The following is a 10567-nucleotide window of genomic DNA, read 5'->3' as shown; positions in this document are numbered from 1 at the left end:
TTGCAAACACAAAGGAAACCAATTCCTTTCCTGCATGCTTTAAGCTACAGGCTCTTCTTCAGCACATCTGTCAGAAAGCAGTTCAGTGGCTTTCCTCTGCATTGTTTCCAATTTATTAATCAACACTTCCAGCTCCCTACTGAGTTACAGCCACATTATGGTCCCCTTGAAGTCCATGGCAGCACTTCCACCAACTTCATTAGGACCAGAAACTCACTCTTGAAGTCTCTGCCAATTCCTTAAGTGCTTTAACTTCAGCATTGGAGATTTCTGTTTTAATCTTCTTATGCCTGTTTCTGACACATCATTGTACATGTGTGCATGCACCAACTGCCCTTCTTGAAATTAAAAATGTCCTTAAAAACCAATGGAAAAGTTTGGTTTTGGGGGTTTTTTTGGGGTTTTGTTTGTTTGTTTTGGGTTTTGTTTGTTTGTTTGTTTGGTTTTACCTGTGACTGGTGCATTTGGGACCCTGAATGTCTCTTTGCTGTGGTTGTTAGAGGAGAGATGCCATCCTGAGGGGTCCGTTAGAGAGCCCCAGCTGCAGGCCCTGCTCTGTATCAGGCAGAGAGCTGGGGTTCAGCCTGCTGCAGGAGGAATTTTGGCCTCTTCCAGTTCCAGTCTCCTTTTCAAGGCCACCAGTAAGGCCACTGGTCCATGGCTCATGGGAGCAAGCCACAGCCATGAAAAGAGTGATATTTGAGCACCAAAAATTCCTTCTTGTGGAAAGCCTGGAGCTGGGGCCTTTGCAGGTCAGGCCAGTCACTTCCCACTGACCCCTCTCAGCCTGAACCAGTTTACTCCAAGGCCAAAGCCCGGCAGGAGATGTTAGGAGCAGTATTCCCATTTGCCTGGCCTTTTTGTTTAGTCACCGGCTGAGTTATGAAATCCGCCTGCAGCGTCACCATGTCTGTGGGTTTCCCATGGGCTGGAGAGGCTATTACCAAAGAGCAGCTGGAATGTTAATTACCCATTAAGGAACTAAATCTGGGGGATTTCTCAAAGCAAGTACACATCATCTCTGGCACTGACCCCACAGTGGCCTGAGTATCCTTCCCAGGCAGGCTGGAGGATGCAATCCTTGCAGCCCCTGCTTGGTGCCTCCCTTCTCATCCCAGCCAGCGAAGGCTCTCAGTGCTGTCCTCAGCAGTAGGACAGCTTAGCTGGAGCTGGCATTCAAGCCCCAGGAACATTTTGCAGGGCAGGAAGCTCCCTTGCAGACACACCAGAACTAGTGAAAGGGAATAATGTGCCCCAGGGAGTGCAGAAAGCTCCATCCTGCTCAGATGCTGGCGGGACTGGGAGCAGTCTGTCTCCCAGCAACTTTGGGGCTGAGGGCAGCACAGGATTTTGAACCAGTGGGTTAATTCTTGTAGCAGCTCATATGGTTATTTCAGCCTGTTGCCCATAAGTGGAAGCCCGTCCGTTTCCTTGCCTCTGGCTTGCAGCTGTTCCAGGGGATATCCAAAGGCTCATACAGTCCTCTTGGAGGGTTGTCACAGGCAGCGCTGCACACATGGCTCCGTGGGGACAAACCCACCCTGCCTGGCTGCCTGTGCACCCCTCACCATCCCCAGGCCCCTCCTCAGACAGGGCACCCACAGCACACCTGTCCTGACACAGGCTGAGCTCTGCAGCACTCCCTGCTGCTGACTCTTTCCTTCCACTTTCCTCCAAATCAGGCCACAGCCGCTGTCACTGGAGCTCCTGGCTGGAATTACAGCAGCTCGGCCAATGTGTATTTTAAAAGCCTCTTCTTCAATATTCAAACAGGAAGATCCCTGATGCAGTGGCAAAAGTGAGTCAGACACAGGAGCAACTAAAGGTGTTCCACAGGGTCAAGACGGGGGTTACAGTAGCATCCCTGAGCAGAGCTTTCCCAGGGAAAAATCCCAGCACGCGTGGGGGCGGTGCAGGGGGACAGAGAGCCTTAAAGACCGAACTTCTTTTCCCTGGTGGCAGCCCAGAGGTTTGCATCCTGGAACACTTGGCCAGAGAAAGGAAAACGTATGGAAAGGAAATCCGGATGGGCAATATGGGCAAGTGGATGCTACCCTAAAAACACGTAGCACCCCAGAGCTGCAGAGGTGATGAACTTGAGAAGGAAGGCAGAGGTTTCCGACGAGCCAGCACTAAATACTATCAGTCAAGCAGAGGTGCTGAACCCTCCCTGCAGATGTTTTCAGGCCTTTGGACTGCGCCGCCTCACTAGCAGTACGGTTATTTGTAAGGAGCCTCCCTTGTTCAGCTGCTTCTCCTCCGTCAGGCCAGCTCTGAGCACAGCTCTGGGCGCAGATCTGAAGGTCTGTCAGGCATTCCCATGTGGAGACACACGGGTGCTCCTGCTCTGTCACTCACACCCCAGCCACATGTGGCTCAGAGCTCTGTTTCCCAGAGGCAGCTCAGCACCAGGTGAAGCAGCTGGAAGCAGGGCAAGATCATGCACAGGAAGCATCTCATCAGCAATATAAACTCAATTTCATTGTGCCTCCGTTCTGAAGGGTTTTGGTGTTCCCCATCCTTACTCTCCTGAGCACTTTCTAAATCGCTCGGAAACAGAAAATATTGCCTTTGGTGGACCACCTTTATGTAAAAATATACAAATTGACACTCTCTTTGTCGAGGTGGAACAAACCACCTGATCAGGGAGGTGTTCCTGCGCCATCGCTCACGGTTTACAGCTGCAGTGTCTGCTTCTCCCAACGGCTGCAAAGAGCTCCTGAGAGAATCACTGGGATCGAAACCTCTCCCATCAGCTCCTTGAAGAAAACAGGCCACCTACACATATTATTAAACCGCCACATACATTCCCTTGTGGGTGAATTCTCAAACACCTCCTCGCAGTCAGGGCTCCCGCCTGAGCTCGGGGCAGGGACAAGCAGCCCCGGGACCGCTCACCGCGCCCAGCCCAGCCCAGCCAGGGGGAAAGGCCTGCGCCCCAACCTGCCTCTAGCTGAGCCGGGGCACAGCCGACTGCAGCGGCGGAGCCGGGGGGAAGCAGGATGCTTGCTGGAATTACACCCATTTCCCTCCAGTTGTTTTTTAAACCGGTTCGTTTCTAAAGCTCTCCCAGGCCGGCTCTGCCCGGAGCGCAAACACCCACCCACGCCCGCCGCCATCTTGGGGAGGGAGCCGAGGGCGCAGGCCACCGCCATCTTGGGGAGGTCGGGCCGGCGGGAGAATAGTGTGAGTGGAGAGGCGGCCGCGTCATCCTGGGGAGCTCGGCCCGCTTTGGCCTCGGGAGAGACGGTCACGGTTTGGCCCGGCTCGGAGGAACTGGGATTGGAATCGGGACACAGCCCTGCGCCTGCGGCAGCGGACACGCCGCCACCCGCCATCCCTTCCGGGTCAGGCGGTGACCCACGCCCCCTGACCCCGCCGCTTCCTTTCCGCGGTAGCTCCGGAGCAGACGGGCAGGTGAGTCCGGGCCGCGCCGCTCCGCATCCGCCGCCATCCGCCCGCCTGCGCCGCGCCGCGGCCTCCGCGCCCGCCGCCCGCCCTAGCGGGACCGGGGCTGCGCGGGGCAGCGCGCTCGGCGCGGGGGAGGCGCGCTCGGCGGAGCGGCGCCGTGGGCCGCGGGAGAGCCGCGGGCTGGAGTAGCGGAGCGCCCGGCTGGGGGTGCTGGGCCCCGGGCCGACCCTTCCCCGGACCCTCGGCGGTCGGGGCCGCGGTGAAACGCGGCGCGTTCGTCGCTCGGAGCTCGATGGCGGCGGTACAGCGTGTGCTGCGTCCGCCGCGTCGGCGTCGCCGGGCTGGGGACGGCGCTGTCCGCGGAGCCCGTCAGCCATGGATGGGGCGAGAAGGGGATGTGGCGCTGTCGGAGTGGCCGCGCAGACACTGATGTAAATTGGTGTAACAGTGCTCAGGGCTGTTGGTGGAGCGGGCACACCGAGGGTGAACGTGGGTTGTGTTGGGGTTGGTTGTTTCTGTGCAGTGGCCGGACGTCTCCCTTGTGCAGGGCGCTGTAGCAGGAGTTTGGCGGGAGAGGGCAATAGGGAACCGTGCTTGTGTGCTTGGGAGCGGATGCACAGGATCCCCGGCATCAAACCGAGCACAGCCGAGTGCTGCCCCTGCTGTGTGCCATCGCTGGGCATGGGCCTCAGGGGCAGGAGACGTGGTTGGGTTAGTCCCAAGGATGGGGTTGGGACACCAATAACATGGAAGAACCCAAGCTCGTACTTAATAGGTCTTCAGACTCGGGACTTACTGGCAGTACTTGGTCTGTAGTAGTTGTTTGGTTTGGTGTTTTCTTTCCATAAACCCACATAAACAAGGGGAAATGCTCAGCGTTGTTGGTTATGAAGAAAAGGAGCTCCCTTGTGCAGTGCTGTGGTGGGATCTGGGGACATCATCTGCCATGAGATGCAGCAGAAGAGGCTCTACTAAACAGCTGTAGATGACCTGTGTGCCAGGATACAGCAAAGCTGGCAATCCTGAGGCGTACAAGAAATTTATCTGTGTTTTGTCAGTGATAACTCATGTTTCTTGCTTGGCAAAAGGTTGAAATAGCAGGAATTTCATAAAATCCTTTACAATGCTGAGAAACTACCAACACTCATACATCTCTTTTGTTGTTGTTGTTGTTGTTGTTGTTCAGAAATGGCACCTCGTAAGGGCAAGGAGAAGAAGGAAGAGCAGGTCATCAGCTTGGGACCACAGGTTGCTGAAGGAGAGAATGTGTTTGGAGTCTGCCACATCTTTGCCTCCTTCAATGACACTTTCGTCCACGTGACCGATCTGTCTGGCAAGTGAGTATGGGACAGGCGTCACCTTGCTGCAGTACCCAGCTCCTTCAGGTGTGGAAGTTGAAGTTGGATTTGGTAAGAGGTTCCACCAAAATCCTTGAGTTTCTGCCAAGCTTCACGCATATACATGAACTGGGTGGCTTGATGGGCTCTTCTGCCCAAGATGGTGTTCAGAGTGGCTGTGTGGCTTATTGATCTGCTAACACTGGAAATAATAGGGTCTGGTTGTACCCAGATTGTGCTTTGGGGGAAGAACAAGGAATGGCTTTCTTTTGAACATCACCTTTTCCTTCTGTAGGGAAACCATCTGCCGTGTGACCGGTGGGATGAAGGTGAAGGCGGACAGAGATGAGTCCTCTCCCTACGCAGCCATGCTGGCGGCCCAGGACGTTGCCCAGAGGTGCAAGGAGCTGGGCATCACTGCCCTGCACATCAAGCTGCGTGCAACTGGGGGCAACAGGTACAGCAGGAGGGCCGGGACACTGACGGGGACCTGGAGGGCCGGGACACTGACGTGGACCTGGAGGGCCGGGACACTGATGGAGACGTGGCTGTGGGGGCTGATGGTGAAGGGGTGTGGAACACGAGGAGAGTGGTTTGGCACAGGGAAAGTGTGACTTCCATGTTGCTGGCTGTTTCGTAAACTGTGCTCAGCTTTTGGGTCATTAAAGGGGCTGTTGGTTCTGACTCTCCTCCAGGACCAAGACTCCTGGACCCGGTGCCCAGTCAGCCCTGAGAGCTCTGGCCCGCTCTGGAATGAAGATTGGCCGCATTGGTGAGTGGGCAAAAAAGGGATTTTTTAGGGAACTGAGCTTTGTAAGTATCTGTGCTGCTTGATCCTAACTTTGTTTACGGTCACATAGATGGCACCAATGGAAGGATTCCATGTAAACAGATCCTTAAATTGGCAATTCACCAGTAGGTGGTGAGAGCAGTACTCGGAACCCAGGTTTCTGTGTGCAGGGCAAACCCCAGCTTGGAGCAGGATGCTGCTGCTCCTCTGATGTCACATGTTGCTCAGTCACCTAAAAATACCTTCTTGTTCTCAGTGATTCAGTAGTAATGGAGTTCTCCAGCTGTTGTAAGGAAAGTCCTGAACTTCATGGCGAAGTCACAAGATGCAGTGGTGGTGGTTGTGCTGAAAATTCTTCAAGCAGCCTGTGTTTCCTTTGAAATGCTGCGGCTGCTTGGTTTAAGTGGGGTGGGAGATGGGAATTTTTGCTTGCTAGGTGTTAAAGCCCTGGGTACCCAGCCTGTGCCAAGTTCCCAAATACCTTCACTCCATGGAGAGTTCCTTCTGCACATGTGCAGCTCCTGTGGTGTCCAGGTGCCGAGGTGTTGGGTAATGGCTGTGCCCAGGTGGTGTCTGGGAGAAGCCCTGGAGGTAACTGTTCTGGATTTTTCTCCCTGCAGAGGATGTCACCCCCATCCCCTCCGACAGCACTCGCAGGAAGGGTGGTCGCCGTGGACGTCGTCTGTAACTAACCAGCGCAGCACCTTCTGTTATTAAAGCTCTCTTAAACCTCTGTGTGGCTCTGTGTTTTCTTACTGGGGTGAGCTCAGAAGCCAAGGGGCTTCAGTTTAATCCCATCCACAGATGGCTTGTGCTCTGGAGCTGGGCCTCCGGCTTGGAGGGGAACCAGGCTGGCTGATCCAAACCCGCAGGGGTTTTGGGCTTCATATGGCAAAAGCTGCTTTCAAAATGAGTCATGACCTTTGCATCTCCTGGGAAAGAAAGCTGGACTGGGAGTTAGCAACTGCTGATGGGTTTTCTGCAAAATGTTGCTTAATGTATCACTTCCACTTTCTGTGGAAAAAGTCATCTTTCTGCCTGGACATCTGTTCCCAAGCCAAAATTTCCCTTGGCATAGCCTTTGTGTTTTGTTATTTTTTATGTGGCCATGGAAAACATTAAAATAAATTTCCCTTACTGTCTTAAACGTGCATCATTTGCTGTTCAGATCCCTGTTTTCCTGTAATTGAAGTGTTGTTGAACTCTGTGTGGAGTTCATCTTTCTACAAGCAGAGTGTTTCAGGACCACCAGCCCTGGTTCTTGTAGGTGACTTCAATCTACCAGACATCTGCTGGGAACTTAATAGACCAGATAAGAGACAATCCAGGAAGTTTTTAGAGTGTGTGGAGGAAACTTTTTGCCACAGCTGAGTCCACCAGAGGAGGGACTATGTTAGACCTGTTGTTTGCCAACAGAGATGGGCTTGGAGGGAGGTGTGGTGATTGGAGGCTGCTTGGGGCAGAGTGATCATGAAATGATGGAGTTCTTGATACTTGGTGAAATCAGGAGGAACACCAATAAGACTTTTCCATTAGACTTCTGGAGGGCAGACTTTGGCCTATTTAGGAGACTTACTCAGAGGGTTCCTTGGGAAGCAGCCCTTATAAACAAAGGAGTCCAGGAAAGGTGGGTGTGCTTCAAAGCAGAGATCTTGAGGGCACAGGAACAGACTGTCTCTCTGTGCTGAAAGATCAGTCGAGGCAAACGTCCGGTCTGGATGGGCAAGGAGGTTTCAAAGGAACTTAGGAATAAAAAGAGAATGTATCATCTTTGGAAGGGGAGTCAACTCTCAGGAAGTATTTAAGAGGATTGCTAGGGCATGTAGGAAAAAAATCAGGGAGGCTGAAGCTCAGTTCAAACTTAATCTGGCAACTTCTGTAAAGGATAATAAATTTTTTTTTTACAAATATACTAATGGCAAAAGGAAGAGTAAGAGCTACCTTTGTTCCCTATTGGATGTGGGAGGGAACTTAGTAACTGCAGATGAGGAGAAGGCTGAAGTGCTTAACGCCGCCTTTGCCTCAGTCTTTTGTGGGAAGACAGCTTGTCCTCAGGACACCTGTCCTCTTGGGCTGGTAAATGGTGTCAGGGAGCAGAATGGTGCCCCTGCTATCCCGGGAGAAGCAGTCAGAGAACTGCTGAGCCACTTGGATGTTCATAAATCTCTGTGCCCAGATGGGATCCATCCCAGGGTGATGAGGGAGCTGCCAGATGAGCTTGCAAAGCTGCTCTCCCTCATTTACCAACAGTCCTGGCTCACTGGTGAGGTTCCAGAGGACTGGAAGCTGGCCAATGTGATGTCCATTCACAAAAAGGGTAGGAAGGCTCCCTGAAAGGTGGCAGTGGTCAGGTGAGGGTTGATCTCTTTCTCCAGGCAGCAACTGACAGAACAAGAGGACACAGTCTTAAGCTGCATCAAGGGAAATATAGGTTGGATATTAGGAAAAAGTTTTTTACAGAAAGAGTGATAAAGTACTGGAATGGTCTGCTCGGGCAGGTGGTGGAGTCACCATCCCTGGGTGTGTTTAAAGAAGGACTGGATGTGGCACTCTGTGCCGTGGTTATTTGAGGTATTAGGGCATGGGTTGGACTCGATGATCTTAAAGGTCTTTTCCAACACAGTGATTTCTGTGATTCTGTGTGTCCCATGTGAGTTACTTTGTCCCAGAGGACATCATAGTGACTGATTGATGGGGCACATCTAGGGAGAGCTCTGCAGCAAAAATCCAACACAGGACCTTTGCTGAGGCAAAAACTCAGCAGACTCTGCTCATCTCTTGGTGCGGGGGAGACGTTTCCACTCCCTCCCTCTGCTGCCCACCCTGGCCCAGGCCGGTTCAGCCCTGCTGGTCTATAGAGCCAATGTAGAAAGGCAAAGGTGTCTGCTCCATGGGAAGGTGGATTTACTCTATTAACCCTTAATCCTTGGAAGATGGAGCCGTGCAGGTGCTCTCAGGGCTGGCTGAGCTGAGTCACTGTACACCCAGCCCGTGCTACATGCTGCCCTGGCAGTGCTGTGCCATGGGCAGGCTGCTGTCTGGGCCTGCTCCACAATTAAAGGCAAAAATTGCTTTGATTTCTCAGCCAGCCTGACGTCTTTGAAGCAGCTTCCTGTGTTGATGCATAACCCCAAAGAGGAAATGATGAATGAGGAAGAGAAACCAAAGCCCCAGCACAGAGCAGCTTCCTGGCTCATGTCCTGGGCTTTCTGGAGGGAAAGGCCCTCCAGTCAGAGTGGCATGGATGGTTCTCCTGGCTCTCGACCGTCCCTGGCCTGACCCAACTGGCTTGTCTTGAGTGATTCAGTGAGGAGCTGAATCACCTGCACCCCCCTGTAGCTGGGTGATGGCTTCTGGGCTGCTTGGGTGGGGGATGCTGTGCCTGCCCACCCTTGCTTGCCCACCCGGTGTCACCCTGGCAGGGATGCTCATCCTGTGGAGCCACGGGGCTGTTCAGGGCTGTTCTCCAACCCCAGACACAGTCAGTGGTCACTGGTGAGCCTGTGGCTCAGCCTTTCCCTCAGGTTTGCCCAGGGCTGATCCTGTGCTGTTGAGGGTGTCACCTTAGGGTGGGTGGGAAATGTGGGTCTGTTCCTCAAACGTTTGTGCAGGGGCTGGGAGACGAGGCCCAGCTGGTGATGAATGGCTTCCTGTGAATGCCTGCTGACTTATTCCACCTCACTGCCTGAAATAATTGCTCTACTGGCCTGGTTCTTATCACACTCCTGAAATCATACCCTGCTCCAGGTGGCTTTTGTTTCCCCAAAAAAGTCTTGTGAAGTTTTTGATGGGCAGCACCAAGTACAAAGCCGTGGGGTAACAGGGTGGTGACAATTCATTGCCAGCCTCAGGCGATGGGAGAATGAGAAGCATCAGACAGGGTGGAAGCTGCTCTCTGAAAGTGTCTGTGTCTTCCCTGGAAGATCACTTCACAGACTGAGAACACACTGGGTGTCACAGCCCTGGGCAGAAAGTTGTGTTCGAAGCACTGAAGAGCTGACTGGCAGTGTCTGTGTGTGGAGCAGGGGCTGACAGGGCTGACAGTCCTCCTTCGGGCTGGGGCTCGGGGGCTCAGGCTGCCTGGGAAGGGGGCTGTTCCCCACCCCCAGGCTATCACCCACGTTTGTGGTTTGCAGAGCCAGCCCAGCTCCATGGAATCGCTGGGGTTTTGTTTGTGAAGTTCCTCATCAGACTTTCTCTGGTTCCCCTTATGGCTGAGGCTAGTCACACAATGCACCAGGAGCATGGCCTGGAGGCAGGGATTGTGGCCCCAAAATGAGGAGCTGTGTGGGGGCTGGTGCTGTGAGGAAAACCTGTGGGCCCCCCAAAAGTCCCAGCGCCCATGAGGGGAGAGACCAAAAAAATGTATGCAAGACTTTTGTGTTCTTTCCTTTTCCCCCCCTTTTTTCTTCCCCCTTTTTTTTACTTCTCTTTCTTCCCTTTTTTCTCAATTTCCTCTCCCTTTTTATTATCTTTTCAAACCCCTCTGATGGTTTCTAAATACAGACTTGTTTCAGGCCTGGGGTCGGTGTTGTGTGAACCTCTGGGTGCCCAGGCCTTTCTCTGCTGGGTTGCAGAGCTGGGACCAGGCTCCAGGCACCAAAACCATTCCCCTCTGTGGGACTGCAGTTTCCCACCTGGAAACTGCACGTTTCCAACTTTTCTCCAGGAACAGTATCTGCCAGGAGACCCTGCCCTACTTCCTGTAAGTGCTCTGAAATGATCCCTTTGTCTGCTCTCCCAGGGCTGTCCTGGCAGCTGGGAGGCTCAGGACTGAATCAGGAAAAGAAATGGAGTCGCTGAAACAACATGTCCCTGCTTGCCCCAGTGGGTTTGCCAGGTAACCAGTGGTGCCTGTTGAGTGGGGTTAGGTGACACTTTCTATTCCACATTCACAGTTTCACTTTTGGCTGAACTCTGGCCATGGTCAAGGTGACTCCTGAGGCTGGAGCCATCTTGGTGTGGGCTCAGTGTGACCCTCGGCCCAGCATGGGCATCAGGGTGTGTTACCCCTGGGACACTGTGTAAA

The 10567-nt window shown here is 53.4% G+C and overlaps 1 protein-coding gene across 1 annotated transcript; it reads left to right on the top strand.

Moving 5' to 3' along the window:
• The first annotated feature begins 3312 nt into the window (after positions 1–3312).
• Positions 3313–6271, top strand: RPS14 (ribosomal protein S14). The gene is made up of 5 exons (XM_066197241.1): positions 3313–3417; positions 4598–4748; positions 5044–5205; positions 5444–5520; positions 6159–6271. The coding sequence occupies exons 2-5, from the start codon at positions 4600–4602 to the stop codon at positions 6224–6226; spliced, it is 456 nt and encodes a 151-aa protein (XP_066053338.1). The 5' UTR covers positions 3313–3417; positions 4598–4599; the 3' UTR covers positions 6227–6271.
• Positions 6272–10567: the final 4296 nt, after the last annotated feature.

This window comes from Chamaea fasciata, unplaced genomic scaffold, assembly GCF_029207755.1.
Source record: "Chamaea fasciata isolate MVZ Bird 193981 ecotype frontalis unplaced genomic scaffold, bChaFas1.0.hap1 SCAF_15, whole genome shotgun sequence".
Taxonomy (NCBI): Eukaryota; Metazoa; Chordata; class Aves; order Passeriformes; family Sylviidae; genus Chamaea; species Chamaea fasciata.
Note: the sequence above shows the minus strand (reverse complement) of the source record. Positions and strands in the feature narration are given on the sequence as shown.

Bases quoted from the DNA above. Each gene is read 5' to 3' on its own strand.
- RPS14 (XM_066197241.1), top strand. From the start codon at position 4,600: ATGGCACCTCGTAAGGGCAAGGAGAAGAAGGAAGAGCAGGTCATCAGC. The intron at 5,206-5,443 runs GTACAGCAGGAG...ACTCTCCTCCAG, and splicing joins CGTGCAACTGGGGGCAACAG to GACCAAGACTCCTGGACCCG. The intron at 5,521-6,158 runs GTGAGTGGGCAA...TTCTCCCTGCAG, and splicing joins AATGAAGATTGGCCGCATTG to AGGATGTCACCCCCATCCCC.